The 24,936-nt window shown below is 45.7% G+C and overlaps 1 protein-coding gene across 2 annotated transcripts in view; it reads left to right on the top strand.

The window, feature by feature from the left end:
• The window catches only part of LOC140403013 (tryptophan--tRNA ligase, cytoplasmic-like), a 43,111-nt gene extending 28,169 nt beyond the window's left edge, over positions 1-14,942 (top strand). For both annotated transcript variants that reach the window (XM_072490670.1, XM_072490680.1), the window contains exons 9-11: positions 4,332-4,505; positions 4,817-4,957; positions 9,926-14,942. In XM_072490670.1, coding sequence (XP_072346771.1) covers positions 4,332-4,505; positions 4,817-4,957; positions 9,926-10,084 — 474 coding nt within the window. In that variant the 3' untranslated portion in view covers positions 10,085-14,942. The remainder of the gene's footprint in view (positions 1-4,331; positions 4,506-4,816; positions 4,958-9,925) is intronic.
• Positions 14,943-24,936: the final 9,994 nt, after the last annotated feature.

The raw sequence follows: 24,936 nt of genomic DNA, 5'->3' as shown, positions 1-24,936 counted from the left end.
TGTTAAAAAACAAGTCTAAAGGCACTGCATCTGAATGCATGGAGAATTCATAATAAGGTAGATGAATTAACAGCGCAAATCAATATCCATGGGTATGATATGATTGCGATTACGGAGACATGGCTGCAGGGTGACCACGGCTGAGAACTGAATGTCCAAGGGTATTCTATATTTGGGAAGGACAGACAAAAAGGGAAAGGAGGTGAGGTGGTGTTGTTAGCAAAGAATGAAATCAGTACAAGAGTGAGAGAGGATATTGGCTTGGAAAATCTCGATGTAGAATTAGTCTGGGTGGAGCTAAGAAGCAGCAATGGGTGGAAACCATTAGTGGGAGTTGTTTATAGGCCTCCAGTAGTAGTACGGTAGGAATACATTAAACAGGAAATTCAAATGCATGTAACAAGGGTGCTGTAGAATTCATGGGGGACTTTAATCTACATATAAATTATGCAAATCAAATTAGCAACGATACTGTGGCAGATGAATTCCTGGAGTGTGTATGTTCGTCCTGCCCAAACATTCCAAATCGCACTTTTATCTTTGGAATGAATTCCATTTGTCTGCCCACCTGATTAGGGTTCTAGTAATAAGCCCTGCAGGACACCACTGGAAATGGCCTTCCAGTCAATATACAGCAGCTGTACCCATCCGATATATCCATCTCCGAAGCTAAATCTCCTCAGCACCTCCCACAGATAATCCCACTCCACTCTGTCAAATGCTTTCTCGGCATCCATCGCCACCACTATCTCCGCTTCCCCCTCTGGCGGGGGCATCATCATTACCCCTAGCAACCTCCGTATGTTCGTGTTCAGCTGTCTCCCCTTCACAAACCCAGTTGGTCCTCATGTACCACCCCCGGGACACAGTCCTCTATCCTCGTCGCCATTACCTTGGCCAGAATCTTAGCATCCACATTTAAAAGAGAAATGGGCCTATAGGACCCGCATTGCAGCGGGTCTTTTTCCTTCTTTAGGAGGAGCGATATCTTTGCCTCTGACATAGTCGGGGGCAACTGCCCCCTTTCCCTAGCCTCATTAAAGGTTCTCGTCAGAAGCGGGGCCAGCAAGTCCATATACTTCCTATAAAATTCCACCGGGAATCCGTCTGGTCCCGGGGCCTTCCCCGCCTGCATGCTCCCAATCCCTTTCACTACCTCCTCCATCTCAATCTGTGCTCCCAGTCCCGCCCTCTCCTGCTCCTCCACCTTAGGGAATTCCAGCTGATCCAGAAAGCGCATCATTCTCTCCTTTCTTTCCGGGGGCTGAGCTTTATATAATCTTTCGTAGAATACCTTGAACACCCCATTCACTCTCTCCGCTCCCCGCTCCATCTCTCCCTCCTCGTCTCTCACCCCCCCCCATCTCCTTCGCTGCTCCCCTCTTCCTCAGTTGGTGGGCCGGCAACCGGCTCGCCTTCTCCCCATATTCATACTGTACACCTTGTGCCTTCCTCCATTGTGCCTCTGCATTACCCGTAGTCAACAAGTCAAATTCTACATGTAGCCTTTGCCTTTCCCTGTCCAGTCCCTCCTCCGGTGCCTCTGCATATTGTCTGTCCACCCTCAAAAGTTCTTTCAGCAACCGCTCCCTTTCCCTACCCTCCTGCTTTCCTTTTATGTGCCCTAATAGATATCAGCTCCCCTCTAACCACTGCCTTCAACGCCTCCCAGACCACTCCCACCTGAACCTCCCCATTGTCATTAAGCTCCAAGTACCTTTCAATACACCCCCTCACCCTTAAACATACCCCCTCATCTGCCAATAGTCCCATGTCCATTCTCCAGGGCGGGTGCTGTTCTTTTTCCTCCCCTATCTCCAGGTCCACCCAATGTGGAGCGTGGTCCGAGATAGCTATAGCCGTGTACTCCGTCCCTGTCACCTTCGGGATCAGCGCCCTTCCCAAAACAAAAACGTCTATCCGTGAATATACTTTATGGACATAGGAGAAAAACGAAACTCCTTACTCCTAAGCCTGCTAAATCTCCAGGGGTCGTCTACTCCCATCTGCTCCATAAAGTCCTTGAGCACCCTAGCTGCAGCCGGCCTCCTCCCGGTCCTGGACCTTGATCTGTCCAGCCCTGGGTCCAGCACCGTATTAAAGTCTCCCCCATTACCAACTTTCCCGCCTCTAGGTCCGGGATACGTCCCAACATTCGCCTCATAAAATTGGCATCATCCCAGTTCGGGGCATATACGTTCACTAGAACCACCGCCTCCCCTTGCAATCTGCCACTCACCATCATGTATCTACCCCCGCTATCCGCCACTATGGTCTTTGCCTCAAACAGTACCCGTTTCCCCACTAATATAGCCACCTCCCTGTTCTTTGCGTCTAACCCCGAATGAAACACCTGCCCCACCCATCCTTTGCGTAGTCTGACCTGGTCTATCAGTTTCAAATGCGTCTCCTGCAACATAACCACATCTGCCTTTAATTTCTTTAGGTGTGCGAGTACCCGTGCCCTTTTAATCGGCCCGTTCAGCCCTCTCATGTTCCACGTGATCAGCCGGGTTGGGGGGGTCTTTACCCCCCCCCCCTTGTCGACTAGCCATCCCCTTTTTTAATCCAGCTCCTCACCCGGTTCCCACGTAGCCGTATCTCCCCCCGACGGCGCCCTCCTGCCTCGACCACCCCACCCCGTACCAGCTCCCCCTTCTCCCCAGCAGCAGCAACCCAGTTAACACCCCCCCCCCGCTAGATCCTCTTCTAGCGTAATTGCACCCCCCATTTTGCTCCCAGAAGTCAGCAAACTCTGGCTGACCTCGGCTTCCCCCCGTGACCTCGGTCCCCACTGTGCGAGGCCCCCTCCTTCCTGCTTCCCTGTTCCCGCCATGATTACTATAGCGCTAGAACAAAGCCTGCGTTTCCCACTTGGCCCCACCCCTAATGGCCGGCGCCCACAATTCCTCATCCTCCCCCCCCCCCCCCCCCCCCCCCACGACATGGGGAAGAGAGAAAAGTTACAGGGTCGCAAGATTAACAACTTGAGAGATCTTCCCTTCCCCCTTTTTCCCCCCCTTCACCCCACGTAATCACACCACCACTTTGTCCCAAACGTTCTTTTTCTGGCCTGCCTATTCCAGCTGCTCCTCCACAATAAATGTCCACGCCTCTTCTGCCGTCTCAAAGTCGTGGTGCTTCCCTTGGTGTGTGACTCACAGTCTTGCCGGTTGCAGCATTCCAGATTTGTCCTTCCTTTTGTGAAGCACCGCCTTGGCCCGATTAAAACTCGCCCTCCTTCTCGCCACCTCCGCACTCCAATCTTGATATACGCGGATCACCGCGTTCTCCCACCTACTGTTCCGAGTTTTCTTCGCCCATCTGAGGACCATCTCTGTCATTATATCGGAGAAATCTCACCACTATGGCTCGAGGTATTTCTCCAGCCCTCGGTCTATTAAGAGCCCAAAAGTCCGTTCCACCGGGAGCTGCCGAAACGTGCGACTTAGCTGGTCATCGCCGCACCCGGAAGTCGGTAGAGTCCATGTTGACTACATCAAATGTGCTACCCTTGGTGACAGTCCTTATGACCACCTCAAACATTCAGTCAAGTTAGTCAGTTATGACTTTCTTAGCAAATCCATGCAAATTGTCCATGATGTAATCCATGCTTTTCTATATGGTAATTTATATTGTGTCTCAGAATTCTTTCCAATCATTTGCTCACCACCAAGATTAGACTGGCTAGCCTATAATTACTCGGGCTACCCTTTCCTTTTTAAACAGTGGTATAATATATTTTGTTCCCAACTAAGAGGGGATTTAGCATGGTCAATCCACCTACCCTGCACAGGGAGAATGTGCAAACTCCACACGGACAGTGACCCAGGTCAGGACCGACCCCGGGTCCTCGGCGTCATGAGGCAGCAGTGCTAGCCAGTAGGCCACCGTGCCACCCAACAATGGTATAATATTCAGCATCATGCCTGTAGCCAGGTAACACTGGAAAATAATGGCCAGAGTTTCCACTATTTATTATCTTGTTTCCCTTGGCAATCCGGGATGCATTTTCTCTGAACCTGGTGATTTATCCATTTTCATGGATGCTAAGCACTTTATTTTTCATTTTTGTTCGCCCTCTGCCGCTGCTTTCACCTCTGCCTCTTCGCTCTGGTCCCACTCCTGCTGTTGCACTGCAGTCTTGAGTTGCTGCATCTTTTATCCTCTGGTCTCACTCTTGACACTGCTTCTCTCCTCTTTCGAAGTTTATTTTTTATTATGTGCCTGTAATTGCTTAAATTTGATTGTAGTTAATATTCCACAGGTGAAGATTAGCTTTGATAGCAAAACCTCAATTCTGTTTAACCACGTGGATTGCTTCTACGTAGGACCCATATTTTCGGATGACCAGGGATGTTGCTCCAAGGATTGGCTATCCAAAACCAGCGTTGTTGCATTCCGTCTTCTTCCCTGCTCTGCAAGGAGCACAAACAAAAATGAGTGCCAGTGACGCCAATTCATCCATCTTCCTCACAGATACCCCAAAGCAAATCAAAACAAAGGTAATGTTCACCATATATCAAGTATGTAAGATGGAAATTTGCTTCTTTATTTGGTAGTCAAAACAGTGGCTCTTATTTCTTGCATGTAGTAAGAAATCTTACAACACCAGGTTAAAGCCCAACAGGTTTATTTGGAGTCACTAGCTTTCGGAGCGCAGCTCCTTCATCAGGTGACTTGTTGCATATAAGCAAGGTTTAGTCCAAGTATGTTTTGTAATATTATTGAAGGTATGTGTCAACAATATCTTTTTTTCAAAGTAAACTATTACCAGTGCATTGATGTATTTAATTTAACTGTATTTTCCCCTCAGGTCAACAAGCATGCTTTTTCAGGTGGTAAGGATACTATTGAAGAACACCAACAGTTTGGTGGGAATTGTGAAGTGGACGTATCTTACATGTATTTGACCTTTTTTCTAGAAGATGATGAGAAACTGGAAAAAATAAAACAGGTCAGTGTAATTGATCTCATTTTAAAAAAATTATTTAAGCACTTTTTATTACCTCCACCCCCAGCACTCTGACCTGGTCGAAATTAAAACACAGAACCTCAAAATAAACATTGGCAAATGGACAAACTGATGAGAAGGTTAAATAAATGGCTGAAAGAACAGTGTGGGAGGCAGGGCTTTCAATTCATGGAGCACTAGCACCAGTACTGGCTAAAGAGAACAATAGATCATTACAGCGCAGTCCAGGCCCTTCGGCCCTCGTGTTGCGCCGACCTGTGAAACCAATCTAAAGCCCATCTCCACAATTCCCTTGTCATCCATATGTTTATCCAATGACCATTTAAATGGCCCTTAATGCCACTACTGTTGCAAGCAGGACATTCTATGCCCTTACTACTCTCTGAGTAAAGAACCTACCTCTGACATCTGTCCTATATCTATCTCCCCTCAATTTAAAGCTATGTCCCCTCGTGCTAGCCATCATCATCCAAGGAAAAAGGCTCTCACTGTCCACCCTATTCTATCCTCTGATCATCTTGTATGCCTCTATTAAGTCACCTCTTAACCTTCTCTCTAACGAAAACAGCCTCAAGTCCCTCAGTCTTTCCTCATAAGATCTTCCCTCCATACCAGACAACATCCCGGTAAATCTCCTCTGCACCCTTTCCAATGCTTCCACATCCTTCCTATGATGCGGCGACCAGAACTGCACGTAATACTCCAAATGCGGCCGCACCAGAGTTTTGTACAGCTGCAACATGACCTCATGGCTCCGAAACTCAATCCCTCCATCAATAAAAGTTAACACACTGTACGCCTTCTTAACAACCCTATCAACCTGGGTGGCAATCTATGTACGTGGACACCGAGATCTCTGCTCATCCACACTACCAAAAATCTTACCATTAGCTCAGTACTCTGTATTCCTGTTACTCCTTCCAAAATGAATGACCTCACAGTTTTCTGCATTACACGCCATTTGCCACTTCTCAGCCCCGCTCTGCAGCTTATCCATGTCCCTCTGTCACCTGCAACATTCTTCCGCACTGTCCACAACTCCGTAGTGTCATCCACAGATTTACTCACCCATCCTTCTACACCCTCCTCCAGGTCATTTATAAAAATAACAAACAGCAGTGGCTCCAAAACAGATCCTTGTGGTACACCACCAGTAACTGAACCCCAGGCTGAACATTTCCCATCAACCACCACCCTCTGTCTTCTTACAGCTAGCCAATTTCTGATCCAAACTGCTAAATCACCCTCAATCCCATGCCACCGTATTTCCTGCAATAGCCTACCGTGGGGAACCTTATCAAACGCTTTACTGAAATCCATATACACCACATCAACTGCTTTACCCTCGTCCACCTGTTTGGTCACCTTCTCAAAGAACTCGATAAGGTTTGTGAGGCATGACCTACCCTTCACAAAACCGTGTTGACTATCCCTAATCAAATTATTCCTTTCTAGATGATTATAAATCCTATCTCTTATAATCCTTTCCAAGACTTTGCCCACAACAGAAGTAAGGCTCGCTGGTCTATAATTGCCGGGGTTGTCTCTACTCCCCTTCTTGAACAAGGGGACAACATTTGCTATCTTCCAGTCTTCTGGCACTATTCCTGTAGACAATGACGACATAAAGATCAAAGCCAAAGGCTCAGCAATATCCTCCCTAGCTTCCCAGAGAATCCTAGGATAAATCCCATCCGGCCCAGGGGACTTATCTATTTTCACACTTTCAAGAATTGCTAACACCTCCTCCTTATGAATCTCAATCCCGTCTAATCTAGTAGCCTGTATCTCAGTATTCTCCTCGACAACATTGTCTTTGTCCTGTGTGAATACTGACGAAAAATATTCATTTAATGCTTCCTATCTCCTCGGACTCGACGCACAACTTCTCACTACTGTCCTTGACTGGCCCTACTCTTACCCTAGTCATTCTTTTTTCCTGACATACCTATAGAAAGTTTTAGGGTTTTCCTTGATCCTACCTGCCAAGGACTTCTCATGTCCCCTCCTGGCTCTTCTTAGCTCTCTCTTTAGGTCCTCCCTGGCTAACTTGTAACTCTCAAGCGCCCTAACTGAACCTTCACGTCTCATCTTTACATAAGCCTCCTTCTTCCTCTTGACAACCATTGTGCCACCGTGCTGCCCTCTAAACCTATTTATTTCTATCTGTTCTATTAATTCATTTCTATTTCCCTTGATGGCACTTTGGTGACGAATGCCCTATAAACTTTTGCTAAGCCCCAAATCTCTTCCTGATCCAATTTGATCCAAATAACCATCTTGTTTTCCAGCCTTGATATTCATACAATTGCTTTTGAATTTACCATTCCCGAATCCTCCTCCCACAATCAATTCATTAGTTTAAAACCCTAGTTTGATGCCGGGATCGGCAGCTGGAGCGGCGTTGGTCGCTCCAGTGCCATGCTTGCCCCCTGGAGGGGCCAGAAGTGCTGATCCTGAGGCCACACATGACGGCGTTTACGACGGCGTCAACACTCAGCCTCAGGATGAGACAATCCCTCCCCCTATGTGGAAATGAAGCAAATTATGTAGGTATGAGGGCCAAGTAGGTCAAGGTACATTGAGAAATTAGATTGAAAAGTATAATAGTAGATAGACAATGACAAATATTGAAAAATAATTCATAAATTGCAACAAATATACATTTCCCTTGAAGGATAAAAACTTCATGGAAAAGTGTTCCAACTATGGCTAACAAGAAGTTAGATTAAAGGAAGCAGTTTCAAACATTGACAAAAAAAAGTAAGTTTGAGGATTTGAGTTCAGCAAAGAATGCTTAAAAATGTGACAGAAAATACAATATGAGAGTGAACAGAAGATAAATGAACGAATTGTGAAAGCTTCCCTAGACCGGTAAAAAGAAAAAGATTAACAGCAGTAAACGTGGACCTGTTAGAGGCAGAGACAGGAGACATTATAATGGAAAATTGGTGGCAGCAGCTATCTCGTGAGTCAAGGTGACGTCTACTCAGGGTTCAGGTTTCTGCCATGGGTTTTCATGTGACCATGTAACATAAAGTTATCCACTATGGTAGGAAAAATAAAGAAGCAAAATCTTGTCATAAATGGCGAGAAAGGGGAAAATGTTGGTATTCTAAGGAAGTTGGGTGTCCTTGGATCCAAATCACAGCAAGCAATTAGGAAAGCAAATGGCATGTTCGTCTTTATTACAAAAGAATTGGAGTACAAGAGTAAAGAAGTATTCATAAAATGGAGTATTTTGTGCAGATTTTGGCCTCCTTCCCCAAGGATGGATATAATTTAGAGGGAGTACAACAAAGGTTCACTAGATAGACTCCCGAATGGGCGATTGGTGCATGAAGGGAATGGAATAGACTAGATCCATATACCGCAGAGTTTGGAAGATAAGTGATCTCTTTGAAATATATAAAATCCTCAAGGGGCTTGACAGTGTGGCTGCTGGGAGGATGTTCCTCCTGATTGAAGAATCTAGAGTTCAAAATCTCAGATTAAAAGAGTCAGTCAATCAGCACTGAGATGAGAAGTTTATTCTATCAAAGAGGTGTGAATCTTTGGATTGCATAGCTGTGAATGCACAATAATTGAGCATGTTCAAGACAGATTTTTGGATACCAATGGAGTGGGTACAGTGTGGAAAAGTGGAGTGAGATAGAAGATGAGCAATGATATTATGGAACAGCCTTGAACGGACTATTCCTGCCCCTGTTTCTAAGACGTACAGTATTAAGAATCAATGTTCAACTTGTCAAACAAATACAGTACAGCCATCAACAAAGACACTAGATGTTGAGCTATATTGCCAACACAGTACAATAAAAGTCAGAGGAGACCATGATCATATTTTATCAGCTATATTCAGCCACATCGCTTAGCCCTGGTGCAAAGAGCAGCCATGTTGCTTAGCCCTGGGGCAAAGAGCATCCATGTCGCTTAGCCTTGGTGCAAAGAGCAGCCATGTTGCTTAGCCCTGGGGCAAAGAGCATCCATGTTGCTTAGCCCTGGTGCAAAGAGCAGCCATGTCACTTAGCCCTGGTGCAAAGAGCAGCCATGTCGCTTAGCCCTGGTGCAAAGAGCAGCCATGTCACTTAGCCCTGGTGCAAAGAGCAGCCGTGTCGCTTAGCCCTGGTGCAAAGAGCAGCCATGTCGCTTAGTCCTGGTGCAAAGAGCAGCCATGTCGCTTAGCCCTGGTGCAAAGAGCAGCCACGTCGCTTAGCCCTGGTGCAAAGAGCAGCCATGTCACTTAGCCCTGGTGCAAAGAGCAGCCACGTCACTTAGCCCTGATGCAACGAGCAGTTACGTCGCATAGCCCTGGTGCAAAGAACAACCATGTTGATTCGCCTTGACACAGAACTGCGACATCGCTTAGCCATGGCGCAAAGTACAGCCATGTTGCATAGCCCTAGCGCAAAGAACAACCACGTTGATTCACTTTGACGCAAAGAACAGCATCGTCGCTTACTCCTAACTTCAGTAGTTTTAAGATTTTTAAAAAAATTAATTTAGAGTAGCCAATTATTTTTTTTTCCAATTGAGGGACAATTTTAGCGTGGCCAATCCACCTACCATGCACATCTTTGGGTTGGAGGGGTGAAACCCATGCAGACACGGGGAGAAAACGCAAACTCCAAACAAACAGTGACCTCGGGCCGAGATCGAACCTGGGTCCTCAGCGCCGAAGGCAGCAGTGCCGCCCTAGTGGTTTTAAGTTCTGAAAACTGTCAAAACTCTGGCTTTTCATTTTGGAAAGAAGTATTAGCAATGTTATTTTGTAGAGGTATTGGAGGAGAAAATCTTACATTTAATTAAGAAGGAATTGAATGCTGCAAGGGGAAAGGCTGAGTTCTTTCTGGATGGATGAATTAAGATGCATTGAATGACCTACCTTATCCATAATTATCTTAGTAATTTTAATACATATTGATTACTTCTAAGAATTCCTTTATTTAGGATTATTCAAGTGGCAAGCTCCTTACAGGAGAGCTGAAGAAGATACTTATTGAAACACTGCAGCCTATCATCGCAGCACACCAAACACGACGCAAGCAGGTGACCGACGAAATGGTGAAACAGTTCATGACTCCCCGGAAACTGGCGTTTAACTTTTAATGACGGTTTCAGAATTCAGGAAGCTCTATGTAAAGAATCAAGTGAATTTTCATTCATCAGAATCTTAACATTATGCTGATGTTGTGTAACATTATTATGGATGAATGTTTTAGAATATGTTAATAAATGTCACTCCATTATAAGCAATTATTTCCAGAGGAACAGTGATAGGTGTCTTAATTACTTGTGTTGTAGATGAACGGTTTTGGTTTGCCCTACCGCAGATTCATACATGCTTAATTAATAGTTTTCATAGAGTATTTCATGGTTCAAAAGATTACAATTTGGCACCCAAGTTATGGATCAGAAAAGATGTCTGAAATCGGGATTTTAAGTTCGCTTGTTTAACGGATTATTTTAAAATGAGCAATATCATAAATTCCCAGTGTGTAAATATTTGTATTCTACAGAGTTTTCACATTGGTTCCTTAGGAAAAGTGTGTTACATTTGTACGACAGGCATGCATGTCTGGAATCTGATTTATACGGCACCATTTCTTCCATCCCATTTACCAAAAATGTTACCGTTGTAGATACCGACAATTCCATCTTTCAAAGGCCTCTAATCCATTCTGTCTATGCATTACTGCACATTGGAAAATCTCAAATGTTGTGCAGGGAAAGCAAATTTACAGCCCCAGGAAATTGTATAATGAATTGTATAAAAATAGGGAAAGTGCAAGTGAGTGTGACTAACTGGATTGCTCTTCAAAAGAGCCAGTGCAGTCGCCATTGACCAAATGGTCTTCTGTATTATTCTATGATTCTACTTTTTAAACAATTTTCTTATAAAAGAAAAGTAGATCTAATTTGTTTGTGTATGACTTCATAGACTACTTATTCTTACTTTGAACCATTTTTAAAAAATGATGTTGAGCGATATGAAGGCAAGTTATCATATATTAATTCTCAGGATATAGGTGACACTAGCAAGACCAACGTTTAATCCTGAACACGTGTTGCCCTTGGAAAAAGTAGTGGTGAGCTGCCTTCTTTACTTGCTGTGTTCCACATGATGAAGATGCTCCCATAATGCTGTTGGGTAGGGAGTTGCAGGATTTTGGTCCAATGACGATGGACGTTTGGCAATATATGTCCCAAGTCAGGATGGTGCATGACTTGGGGAACTTGAAGATGATGGTTTTCTTATGCACTGCTGCCCTTGTCCTTCTAGGTGGTCATGCGTTTGGTAGGTGAGATAAAAGAAGCCTTTGATAGGTACCAAACTCTGCCACCACAGTCCTCTGGTAGTTGAAGATGTAGAAGTTTACGGTCGTCAATGGGCGTTTGATCAAGTGGACAGCTTTATCCTGGATGCTGTTGAGTTGCCCGAGTGTTTAAGCTGCACCCGTCAAGGCAGATTCATAGTATTTCATCACTCTTGACTGGTACATTGTAGGTGGTGGAAAGGCTTGGAGTCGGGAAGGAGGATGGTGTTGAGTGATGGATCAGGAGTTGAGTAACTCCCCACTGAATATACCCAGCCTATGGACTTGCTCTGGTAGCCATGTCATTTAGGTATCAGGAAGCAAAGGTAGTTTTAAGTAATCTATGTTTGTATTGTTGAATACTAGAAAAATGGTATAGATTTAAGTGAGTTGAATTTAATATGTCTGTGTAAGAAAGGATAAAAACTCTAGTTAGGTTCATGTTAAACAACGGTGTTTGCATGTTTGGAGGGTTTTGGTTTCATTTTATTGTGCTTGGGGTTCTGACATGAAAAGTAAACAAGAGCTTGGAGAAAGAATTGGCTGTTACTTAGCAACCAGGGGTCACCTTTAAGAAAGTACCTTTTGAGTTGTGTGTAACTGAACCCAGAGCAGAAGGAACTTCGAAGCTAGAGAGAGAATAGTCCTCTCATTTATGCCAGAAACAGAAGCAGAACAACAGAGTAATGGATAAGAATGCAAGTCCCAGAGAGGCGAAAGGACAGTTTGTTTTAGAAACCAGGGAATGTAAAGAGAAATTCCAGGAAGTTTGAAGTCCGAGGAATTGGAATTGAAACGGGGTACAATTGATTGGAGTTAAAGTCAGAGCTAAAATGTGCTGACCTGGCAAAGTTGGTTAATGAGAAGCCGGAGAGATTTTTAATAATCCTAAATGTTGGTGATATCTTAACTACAGCCTGAGGGGTAAAAGTTAAATCAATTTGTGGCTGGATCCCTGCGAGATTGTGCGAAAGTTTAAAAGCTCAAGGTTATTCAAAACAAAAGAATATTGAAAGGAGATTAGTAAATCCTGAAAGAGTATCCTTTCTGGAAACAGATGAGGGAAGGCATTGTTTGAAAGAAGATTCTAAGGCTGGCTTTTTCCAAGAGTGGAGTTCGGAAACACTCATGTGGATGCCGGGGTCCGGTGAGATCAGTTGACTCGCAGTGTAATAATTTTTTTTTTTAAATTTAGTACCCAATCTTTTTTTTTTCCCAATTAAAGGGCAATTTAGCTTGGCCAATCCACCTATCCTGCACATCTTTTTGGGTTGTGGTTGTGAGACCCAAACAGACACGGGGGAGAATGTGCAAACTCCACACGGACAGTGATCCAGGGCTGGGATCAAACCTTGGTTCTTGGCGCCGTGAGGCAGCAGTGCTAACCACTGTGCCACCCACAGTGTAATAATCAACTGGGGAGATTGAGGAGAAATCTACAGATGTTCGATTGAATGGCATCTACAACTAGGTTTCAGAGTGAGATATGTCTGACCACAGCGTGTCAGATTACAGGGACTGTATTTACTGAGAAAATTATAGCATAAGATATATTTTGTAAATTGTGTTATCTTTGAAATCTGTGTACACTTGCGAAGATAAGTGGAGTGAAGGAGTATTGCATTATAGTCAAACATGTGATGTTTAAATGTATTTTTTTCCGTTGTTGAAAGATAATTGGCAGTCCTGTGACTGTTCATCCACGTTTTCTAAACAAAAGTAAAAGTTATGGTCTTTTGGGTCAGGGTTCCATTCTGGGACCTTCCGTCCAGTAGTAACATCAACTGCAATCATAAAGTATGCAAAAGCAAAATACTGCATATGCTGGAATCTGAATAACATAACATTTATGTGGCTGTTCCACTTCAGTTTCTGGTCAATGGTAATCCTGCAGGATATTGTTGGTGGAGAATTTGGTGACAGTAATATGTTTATATGTCAAGTTGACACGGTTAGATTTTCCCAGTTCCTCCGCCTCCATCACATCTGTTCTGATGATGCCACTGTCAAAAGTTTCCCCCTCATGTGGTTGACGGGGCACGCATTAAGGCTCGACCCATTTCCCACACTTCTGCCCTTACCCAATCTCCTCCCTCCCATAACCATGATAGGGTCCCCCTTGTCGTCACTTCCCACCACACCGGCCTCTGCATTCAAAAAAATCATTCTCCATCACTTGCCAACTCGAGTGTGATGCCAGCACAAAACACATTTTTCCTAACTCTTCCCTCTTCCCCCCCCCCCCCCCCCCCCCCCCCCCCCCCACCACCACCACCACCAGCATTCCGCAGGGATTGCTCCTTCCATGACACCTGATCCACTTCAACTCTCCATCCCCTTCCCATGGCACCTTCCCATGCAACCGCATAAGGTACAAGAATACAAGAAGCCCTTTACCTCCTCCCTCCTAGTGTTCAAGGCCCCAAGCACTCCTTTAACATGAAGTAATGTTTCACTTGCACCTACTTCATTTTAACCCTATTTAATATATCCCAAACATTTTTTTTGTCTCCATGCAAAATCCTTCCATCCCTCTCACCCACTGAGCCATCTGTCACTTCTTAAGTTTTGCTACATCTTTGTTACAATCTCTCGTAGCTCACACCAATTACTGGCCTACTCTTTCCACCTCCTCTTGTACAATATACAATCCAACATATATGCTCCCTTTCTTTAGCTCTGAAGAATCATACAGACTCAAAACATTATCCCTGTTTTCTCTCCCTACGGATGCTGCCAGACCTGCAGACAGTTTCCAACAGTCTCGGGTTTTGTTAGATTCTCTTTTTGGAAATGGTTATTGCCAGGAACTTGTTGGGCACGATTAAGAATGTTAAAGCCACTAATCGGCCATGGCCTGGATGTTGTCCTAGTCCCGCTTCATGTGAACTGCTTCATTATCTGAGGAATTGCAAATGGAGCTCAATACTGTGCAATCATCAGTGAAGAGCCCCACTTCTGACCTTGTGGAAGGAAGGTGAAGACGATTGTGCTTAGGATGCTGCCCTGGGGAACTTTTTCAAAGATGCCCTGGGACTAATATGATTAATCTTCAACAGCAACAGCCATCTTCCTTTGAGTAACATTTGACTCCAGCCATTAGAGAGTATTTCTCCACACACCACCCTCCCCACCCCATCAAGTCCAAAACACAATCTGAATTTGCATCAAGGACTGAGTTGGACACAGATCTATAACTAATATCATATTGGCCAACGTGCAATACAGTACGATTAACACCACCACAAATATGGTGCTGCCATTTACCATAATTCTTGATATAAATTGCAAGATTGAATCTGTAACCTTAACAGTAATCCTAATTGTATGTAATCATCTTTTCTGAATTTTGTTTAATTTGATGAGATGTAGTATTCAAGATTACCATATGAACACAGCAATGTAAAGTTTATTATTCAGATAGCATGATTGGCTTCTAATGTTTAATTTGTACCTTTTGATTAAGAGCTTCAAAACTTACTTTGAATAGCAGACTGGTTGTGGTATTGGACAGTTCTGCCTTCCTTCATAATGGGTTTAATCTCTGCTGTACGTATGCAGTGAGTTATTGCGGTCAAAAAACTTTTCTTGTTCTCAGTCCGTTACGTTGTATTTTCTTTGGTTGCTATATTGTAAATTCTGCTTGGAGACTTGTGCCTTTGAATTATTTGTCTAAAATCCTTTAGAAACGGTCTAACATTGTTAAGTATTAACCCCCCTATTTTTTCAACACCACACAGTTAGGTGAACAATGCCTGATTACAAACTACTATAGGGAGTCCCACTTCAGGGACCCTGATCGATCATCTGTCATCAGTTCAGCTCTGTAAATTGCTTTCACAGACGCATATTGGGAACTATAATTGTGAGATTTTAGTTACATTTACTAAACCTTTATTCACAATTCATTTATTTGATCCTTACTTCTCCTAAAGTATATATCAGCAGGAAGGAAGATACAGTAACGTTCTCACAAGGTCCCTTGTTACGAATTTTATCAGATCAAGGACCATAAGACCATAAAATATTGGAGCAGGAATAGGCCATTCGGCCCATCGAGTCTGCTCCGTCTTTCGATCATGGCTAATATGTTCCTAATATCAGCATAAGAACTGGGAGCAGGAGTAGGCAATTTAGCGCCTCGAGCCAGCTCAACCGTTCAATATGATCATGGCTGGTCTCATCATGGCCTTGACTCCACCGTCCTGCCCATTCTCCGTAAATCTTCAACCCATTAAAAATCTGCCCAACCCCTCCTTAGCCCCTCTTAAATTTGCTCACTGTCCCAGCATCCACTGCACTCTGAGGTCCCGAATTCCACACATTCACGAACCTTTGTGAGAAGTAGTTTCACCTCATCTCTCTTTTAAATTTGCTATCCCTTATCCTGAGACTATCGTTCCAGAGTGCCGCACAAGAGGAATCATCTGCTCCATGTCTACTTTATCCATATCTTTTATTGCCTTGTAAACTTCAATTTGATCTTCCCTTATTCTTCTGAACTCTAGAGAGTATAGGCCTAAACTGCTTAATCTCTCTTCATAAGACAAACCCCTCATCCTGGAATCAATCTAGTGAACCTCCTCGGAACTGTCTCCAATGCCACAACATCTTTCCTCAAATAAGAGGACCGAAACGGAGCACAATACTCCAGGTGGGGTCTCATCAATGCTGTGGACAGTTGCAACAACACTTCCTTACCTTTAAACTCTATTCCTTGAGCTATAAATGCCAATATTCCCTTTGTTTTCTTTGTTACCTGCTGTACCTGCACGCTTGTTTACTGCGACTTGTGCACAAGGACATCCAGATCCCTCTGCACTGGATCACCCCGCAGTCTCTCCCCATTTAAATAAGTTGCCTTTCCTTTTTCCAACCAAAATGCATGACCTCACACTTATCCACGTTAAACTCCATCTGCCACATTTTGGCCCACTCACCAAACCTATCTATATCCATTTGTAAGGTTCTTATTTCCTCATTGCAACTTACTGTCCCACCGATTTTAGTGTGATCTGCAAATTTGGCTTCAGGATTTTCTATCCCTGTTTCCATGTTGTTAATATGGATTGTAATAGTTGGGTCCCAAGTTCCGAACTCTGTGGCACCCCACTAGTTACATCTTGCCATTCAGAAAAAGGCCCATTTATCCCAATTCTATGTCTTCTGTCTGTCAGCCAATCTTCTATCCAGGCTAATAAATTATCCCTAACCCCATGTATTAACCTGTGCGGCACCTTATCAAATGCTTTCCGGAAGCAGTGGGTGCAATTTAATGGAAAGGTTTCTAAGTGTCATTTACGACGGGTTTTGCTGGGAGCTTCCCGCCGGCACTGCTGACAAATTCCCCACTGCTATCTAACGACACTTGGGGCGTGATTTACTGGCTGTTCACACTGGTTAGAAATTCCGGTCACAAGACAATGCACGCATTTCCTGGTGACAAAGGGTACTGTCACCGAGAAATCCTGTTGACAGCAGCGGGGTCGGTAGATCCTGCTGGCGGGCCGCCTCCACCGTCTAAAAAGACGCTGCGGGGTGGCCGGTAAATCCCGCCCTTGCGGGGTGGCTGGTAAATCCTGCCCTTAGTCAATGTTTTGAGCCCTGGAGGTTTCTCATAACCCACACTTCAAATTTTTTTTCATCACTGGGGAGCTGAACTCAGAAATCAGGCTGCCATTTTGAAATGAAATGGTGCACCGATCTCTAAGTGAGCTTATGAGTCCCCACATCCCCATCCATGGGCAACGTCACCCCCCACACACATGGGCACTACTCCACACCCACCAAGTGAGGACAACCTGCTAAGAGGTCTCAGGGGGTCCCTTCCAGGACCCCACCCATCTCACCACACCCTTCATACCACCTTCCATTATCTTTTCACAGGCATAGGCCCCCCCCCCCCTGGGGCCCTGATCCTTGGCAGTGCTGCTGGCTTTGCAGTGCCAAGATGCCAGTGTTCCAGGGGGAGGGCCGTCCGATGGCCTGGGAAACGCTAAGGGTCAATTCGCCTGGTCCTAGTTTGTGTGGACGGCGTCTGGCTGCAGATCCCGGAGGAGGCAGGTAGATCTCGGCAGGCTGATAGATACCAGGTAAGTAGGTTTAATGCCTACGTACACAAGCACAGCTTGGGAGTTCCTGATCCCGACGCCTCACAGGACTTGGCTAGATCCTGTGAATTATCGTGGCTGTTGGGAACCCTGCAGGAGGCTTCACCCGGCATCTACCGGCCACGTCGCGGTCCCATTGGGGTGCGATGTGGTTGGTAGATCGCACCCTACATCTACAGGATCCCCATTATCCACTTAGCATATTACACCTTTGAAGAACTCTAGCAAATTAGTCAAACACTATTTACCCTTCATAAAACCATATATCCTGGTATTACTTCCTTAATAATGGATTCTAACAAATGTCCCAACAACAGATGTTAAATTAAAACCAAAAGAGAAAATTATGGAAAATCGCAGCATCTGTAAGGAGAAAAAAGAGCTAATGTTACAAGTCCAGATGACCCTTTGTCAAAGCTGAAAGGCATAGAAAGTGGGAGATAAAATGAGAAAAGGGGGGGAAGCAAAGGGGAGAAAAGGTAAGGAAAGGGGGGGATAAGATAGGAGGAAAAATATATCTAAAGAAAGACCAGAAAGAAAGAAATGGTAAAAGACAGTTAAAATAAAATGGAATGGAAACAAAGGGGTCGAGGTGGGGTAGAGCTAATCTGAAGTTGTTGAATTGGATGTTGAGAACGGAAGGCTGTAGTGTGCCTAACCGGAAGATGAAATGCTGTTCCTCTAGTTTGCGTTGAGCTTCACTGGAACATTGCAGCAGGCCAAGGACAGACATGTGGGCATGGGAGCAGGGTCTTGTATTAAAATGGCAAGCAATGGGAAGGTCAGGGTCCTGAATGCGCACAGACTGAAGGTGCTCAGGAAAGCGATCACTCAGGCTATGTTTGGTTTCTCCAATATAGAAGCAACCACATTAGGAGCAGTGAATGCAATAGACCAAATTGAAAGAGGTGCAAGTGAAAAGCTGCTTAACCTGGAATGAGTGTTTTGTGTCTGGGATGTTAAGCATAGAAGAGTTAAAGGGGCAGGTGTTACACCTGCGATTGCATCAAAAGGAGCCATGGGTGATGGGAGAGGTGTTGGGTATGGTGGAGAATTACCCAGGAGAGAATGGTCTCTGGGGAATGCTGACTGAGGGAGTGAAAGGAAGATGTGTTTGGCGGTGGCATCACGCTGGAGTTGGGAAAAAATGGCAGAGGATTATGCTTTCATACAGAGGCTGTGACAACGAGGGGGACTCTATCCTTGTTCTGGAGGGTGCGAAGGTAGTGGAGTGGGAGATGGACCGCACGCTGTTGAGGCCCTGTCAACAACTGTAGATGGGAAATCACGGTTGAGGAAGAAGGGACACATTTTCGAAGCACCACTTCGGAACAAATGCGACGGAGGTGAAGGAGCTGAGAGAAAGGTATGGAGTCCTTACAGGATGTAGGGTGTAGAGCTGTAGTCCAGATAGCTGTGGGAGTCAGTGGGCATTAGTAGATAGTCTATTGCCGGAACTCGAGACAGGAAAGTCAAGGAAGGGCAGAGAGGTGTCTGAGATGGTCAGCTAAAGGGATGGAAACTGGAAGTGAAGTTGATGAATCTTTCCAGGTCCGGCCGAGAGCATGAAGCAGCATCAAAATAGTCAACAAAGTACTGGTAAAGGTTGGGGATCCGGGTGGACCTGGGACAAGGAATGTTCCACATACCCCATAAAAAGGCAAGCGTAGCTAGGACCCATGCGGGTACCTATTGCTACAACTTTGGTTTGGAGGATGAGTTAACGGAGAAGTTGTTGAGAGAACGGGTTCAGCCAGGTGGAGGAGAGTGGTGGTGGATGGGAATTGTTCAGACCTCTTCGAGAAAGTGAAGAGCTCTCAGGTCATCCTGGTGTGGGATGGAGGTGTAGAGGGACTGCACATTCATGATGGATAGGAGGCGGTTAGGGCCCGCGAACTGGAAGCTGTTAATATGACGCAGGACATCAGAGGAATCCCGGATGTAGGTGGGGAGGGAATGGACCAGAGGAGTGAGGATGGAGTCAAGATAAGAGGAAATAAGTTCGGTGGGGCAGGAGCGTGCTGACACAATGGATCTACTGGGACAGTCGTTTTTGTGGATTTTGGGAAGTAGGTAAAAGCGGGCTGTCCGGGGTTGGGAGACTATGAGATTGGAAGCCCTAGGGGGACGACATCCGGAGGAAATGAGGTCACTAATGATGTTGGAGATAATGGCTTGATGTTCACTGGTCTGGTCATGGTCCAGGGGGAGCTGGAGGAAGAATCTGAGAGTTGGCGCTCAGCCTCTGCGAGGTGCAGGTCAGTATGCCAGACGACAACAGCACCCCCTTTGTTGACAGGTTTGATCACAAAGTCAAGGTTGGACCTGATGGAGTGAAGAATGAAAAGTTCAGAAGGAGAGAGATTGGAATGGGTGATGGGGGGCAGAAAAATTAAGACGGCCAATGTTGTGTCGACAGTTCTCAGTGAAAAGATCGAGGGCAGGTAATTGTCCTGGCAGGGGTGTCCAATTGAAAGCAGATTGTTGGAGGCACATGAAAGGATCTGTGGACCAGGGGAGGACTCTTGCCCCAAAAAATGGGCACGGAGACAAAGGCGATGGAAGAAGAGTTCAACATCATGTCGAACCCAAAATTCATTGAGCTGGGGACGTAAGGGCACAAAGCCGAGTCCTTTGCTGAGAACAGCACGCTCAGTCTCAGAGAGGGGAAGGTTGGAGGGTATGGTGAACATGTGGCAAGGGCTGGAGCTAGAAGAAATGGGGTACGAGGGATTGAGACTGGTGGAGGGCCTAATATCGGCAGTGGTGTTGATAAGTTGTTGAAGCTTGCATTCCTTAACATCTGCAAGAAACAGGAGAAGGCGTCGAATGATGCGAAGGATGAAATTAAACTGGGGAGAGGGACTGCTTTGAGCGAGAGTAAGACGGTGCTGCTGGAGAGAGATGTTGCGTGTCTTCATGTGGCAGCACATGGCACTGAGTGTGGCTTTCAGGATGCGGCGAGAGCAGCATTCGAAGAATGTTGTATATCCTGGAGGTACCTGTAAACCTGGAGGTTACATGCAGGGTGGAATCTAAGTTGAAATCTCCATGGGGTAAGTCGGAGACGAAGACAGTCACTGAGGAAGGAAATATGGTTGTGGAAGCGAGACTTGGTAAATCCCTTGTCCAACACTAAGAGAGGAAGGGGAAGCAGTGAAGGTAGATAGCGGGGTAGGGACATACGGAAATTCTGTTGGAGAGAAGAACAGTACATCTTCAGGGTAGGCATTCCTGGAAGAGAAATGGCAGTGAGTTCAACACGAGATAAAAGCAAATTACTGCGGATGCTGGAATCTGAAACCAAAAGAGAAAATGCTGGAAAATCTCAGCAGGTCTGGCAGCATCTGTAAGGAGAGAAAATAGCTAATGTTTCAAGTCCAATTACCTGTCCTTTGTCAAAGCTAATAGGCATAGAAAGTGGGAGATATTTATACTGTAGGGCGAGAGAATGAAAAATGAGTCATAGCCACAGAAACCAAGGGAAATGAGTGCTAATGGCAGTCCCCGGACAGAAAAAGAGGTGTGAAAGGCCAAACAGCAGAGAAACTAAAATCAGAGGGTAAGCTGTGAAAGAAGTAGATGTGGGAGGAGGGAGGATATAGGTGGGAGAGAGGTAAAAAGTGGGAAGCAAAGGGGAGAAAAGGGGGGGTAAGAAAAGGGGGAAAATATATATAAAGAAAGAAAGACAAGAAAGAAAGAAAATGTAAAAGACAGTTAAAATGAAATGGAATGAAAACAAAGGGGTCAGGGTGGGGTAGAGCTAATAACCTGAAGCTGTTGAATTCAATGTAGAGACCGGAAGGCTGTAGCGTGCCTAACCAGAAGATGAGGTGCTGTTCCTCCAGTTTGTGTTGAGCTTCATTGGAACATTGCAGCAGGCCAAGGACAGATATGGGGACAGGGTCTTGTGTTAAAATGGCAAGCAACGCGGAGGTTGGGTTTCCGAATGCGCACAGACCAAAGGTGCTCAACAAATCGATCACCCAGTCTACGTCTGGTCTCTCCGATATAGAGGAGACCACATTGTGAGCAGTGAATGCAATAGACCAAATTGAAAGAGGTGCAAGTGAAATGCTGCTTAATCTGAAATGAGTGTTTTGGGCCTGGGATATTAAGCATGGCAGAGGTAAAGGGGCAGGTGTTACACCTTCTGCAATTGCATTGGAAGGTGCCATCGGTGATGGGAGAGGTGTTGGGTATGGTGTAGGAGTGGACTCGATTATTACCGGATGGAACGGTCTCTGCAGAATGCTGACTGAGGGAGTGAAGGGAAGATGTGTTTAGTGGTGGCATCACACTGGCTTTGCAAAAATGGCGGAGGATTATGCTTTGCATATGAAAATTAATGAAATGAAAATCGCTTATTGTCACAAGTAGGCTTCAAGTGAAGTTACCATCTTATCCTTGTCGCCACATTCCTGCGCCTGTTCGGGGAGGCTGTTACGGGAATTGAACCGTGCTGCTGGCCTGCCTTGGTCTGCTTTCAAAGCCAGCGATTTAGCCCTGTGCTAAACAGCCCCATATGCTTTGCATGTGGGGTGAAATGTGAGAACGAGGGAGACTCTATCTTTGTTCTGGAAAGGAGAGGAGGGGGTGAGGGTAGTGGCACGGGAGATGGGCCGCACACTGTTGAGGGACCTGTCAACAACTGTAGGTGGGAAATCACAGTTGAGGAAGAAGGAACACATTTTCGAAGCACCCCTTTGGAAAGTGGCATCGTCGGAACAAATGCGACCGAAGCGAAAGAGCTGATGGAAAAGGATTGAGTCTTTACAGGATGTGGGGTGTGAAGAGCTGTATTCCAGATAGCTGTGGGAGTCAGTGGGCTTGTAGTGGATATTAATAGATAGTCTATTGCTGGAAATGGAAACAGAAAGATCAAGGAAGGGAAGGGAAGTGTCTGAGATGGAACAGGTGAAAGTGATGGAGGAATTCCCTTCTTAATGTTAAATTAACTGGTCTGTAATTTCTTACATTCTGCCTCCCTTTTTCCAATCCACTGGAACCTTCCCATGTGCAGGGAATTTTGGAATATTACAACCAATGGATCCACTATCTCCACTGCCACTTCTTCAACAACCTAGGATGTAGGCCATCAGGCCCTGGGGACTTATCTGCCCTCAATCCCAATAGTTTGTTGAGTCTGTTTCCCTATTGAGGCTGATTGTTCTAAGTTCCACCCTTTCTATTACTTCTGATTTACCCGTTCCCATAAGGATGGTACTAGTGTCCTCCATCGTGAAAGCCGAGGCAAAATATTGATTTAGCATCTCCGCCATTTCTGTGTTCCCTACTATTAACTCTCTGGTTTCATCTTCCAAAGGACCAACATTCACTTTTGCGACACTCGTCCCTTTTAAATAGTTATAGAAGCTTGTGTTGTTATGTTACTTGCCGCTACTTGGTGTCGGCGTTGTTGACGAATACTCCATACCTCGAGGTAAGTTGAATGTCTTTATTGAGCGATTAACAAAGCTCCTAAATGAGTTCTACACTCGACTGATCTGACTCTAGTAACACAGTACACTCTACTAACTATATGAACTTGCTCTAGACCACATGTCATGGTGTGGCGGTGCTGCTAACTACACACGTCTTGCTCTCGAGGTTTCTGCCGGTGGAAGAAGCCCAGGGCCTGTGTGCCTTGTCCTTTTATAGTGGTCGTGTGGTGCCCTCTTGTCGTGATGTCACCGCTGGGTGTTCTGATTATCCATTGGTTGTGTCTTGTTCTGATGACCCATTGGTCACATGTCTGCATATCATTACATCTCCCCCCCCCCTTTTTTTTTGTGTGTACCTGTCTAATGTGGTGATGGTAGCTATGGTTGACAGTATCAAAGAAAATAATATGATATGCATGACTTGGATATACAGTAGACATGAGAAGGCAAATGTTCATAAGTCCAGTCTTTGGGGTCTCCGTCTTATCCTTGATGACCTCCTGAGAGGTGGCGGAGGGGATGCCGGTGTCTTGATAGTCGTGTGGGAGTCACGACTGGTGGAATCGTGGTTCGTGGTGTCTTGAGGTGGCGCTTCAACAGACGGAAGTGGAGGGGGAATTGGTCGTGGGCGTATGATTTTCCGAAGTGCCCTTCGATTTTGTCGAATGATAGTGCCGTCAGCCGTTTTTATCACATAGGATCTGGGCGTAGCCTGCCGAATGATGACAGCTGGGGCAGACCACCCGCCATCAGGTATTTTGATCCTGACGGTGTCTGCTGGGGATAGCGCATCCAGATCGGTGGCATGTGCGTCATAGTGCTGTTTCTGGCTGTCACGACGCTGTCGCATCTTTTGTAGTACCGGTAGGTGATCTGGGTTGGGCAGGTGTAGGGCTGGAAGTGTTGTCCTCTGGTCCCTGTTCATCAGCAGTTGAGCTGGTGACATGCCAGTTGATAAGGGAGTCTCCCGGTACGATAGTAGTGCAAGGTGTATGTCGGAGGCGGAGTCCGAGGCTTTGTGGATAAGCTGCTTGATGATGTGCACCCCCTTTTCGACTTTGCCGTCGGACTGCGGGTAGTGCGGACTGGAGGTAACGTGCTTGAAGTTATAGCATTTAGCAAACGTGATCCATTCTCGACTGTGGAAACACAGGCCATTGTCGCTCATGACAGTATTCCGGATACCATGCCACAAAAACGTCTCTGCACGCTTTGCTGATGGTCTTTGAGGTGAGGTCGGACAGCTTCAGCACCTCTGGGTAGTTTGAGAAGTAATCAATGAGTAGGATGTAGTCGCGACCATTCGCGTGGAATAGGTCAATGCCGACCTTGGACCATGGAGAGGTTTCCAGGTAGTGTTGTTGGAGCGTCTCCTTGCCTTCTGCTGGTTGGAACTTCTGACAGGTCTCGCAGTCCAGGACCATGTCCGTGATGTCCTGGTTGATGCCGGGCCAGTAGACGGTTTGTCGGGCACTGCGTCTGCATTTTTCTATGCCCAGGTGTCCCTCGTGAATTTGCCGCAGTACCATGTGCTGGAGTCGCAGCGGGATTACTATTCCGTCCATCTTTAGCAGGATTCCATTGATCAGCGTTAGGTCGTCTTTGACGTTGTAAATTTGAGGGCATTGCCCTTTCGGCCACCCATTGTTGAGGTTGTAGGTGACCTGCAGCAGTGGGTCTTTGCCCGTCTCTTCTCTGATGAGAACGGGTTTTTCGCCTGTTGCCGGGAGGTTGCTTGCGCACATTTGTACCTGCGATTCAATGTGCTGGGTGATCTCCAGTGGCTCACTCAGTGAAGTGACAGAGCGGGACAATGCATCTGCAATGATGAGCTCATTGCCAGGCGTGTGCACAAGATTGAAATTGTACCTCCGGAGTTTGAGCAGAATTCTCTATAATCAGGGTGTCCTGTCGTTCAGATTCTTTTGGATGATGTGGACCAGAGGTCTGTGATCTGTTTCAACAGTGAATGTTGGCAGTCCGTAGACGTAGTCATGGAATTTGAGGATGCCAGTGAGAAGACCTAAACACTCCTTTTCAATCTGCGCGTACCTGGTCTCTGTCGGTGTCATTGCTAGTGATGCGTATGC

Source organism: Scyliorhinus torazame, chromosome 2 (assembly GCF_047496885.1).
Source record: "Scyliorhinus torazame isolate Kashiwa2021f chromosome 2, sScyTor2.1, whole genome shotgun sequence".
NCBI classification, from domain to species: Eukaryota; Metazoa; Chordata; class Chondrichthyes; order Carcharhiniformes; family Scyliorhinidae; genus Scyliorhinus; species Scyliorhinus torazame.
This window is presented reverse-complemented; position numbering and strand designations above follow the sequence as displayed.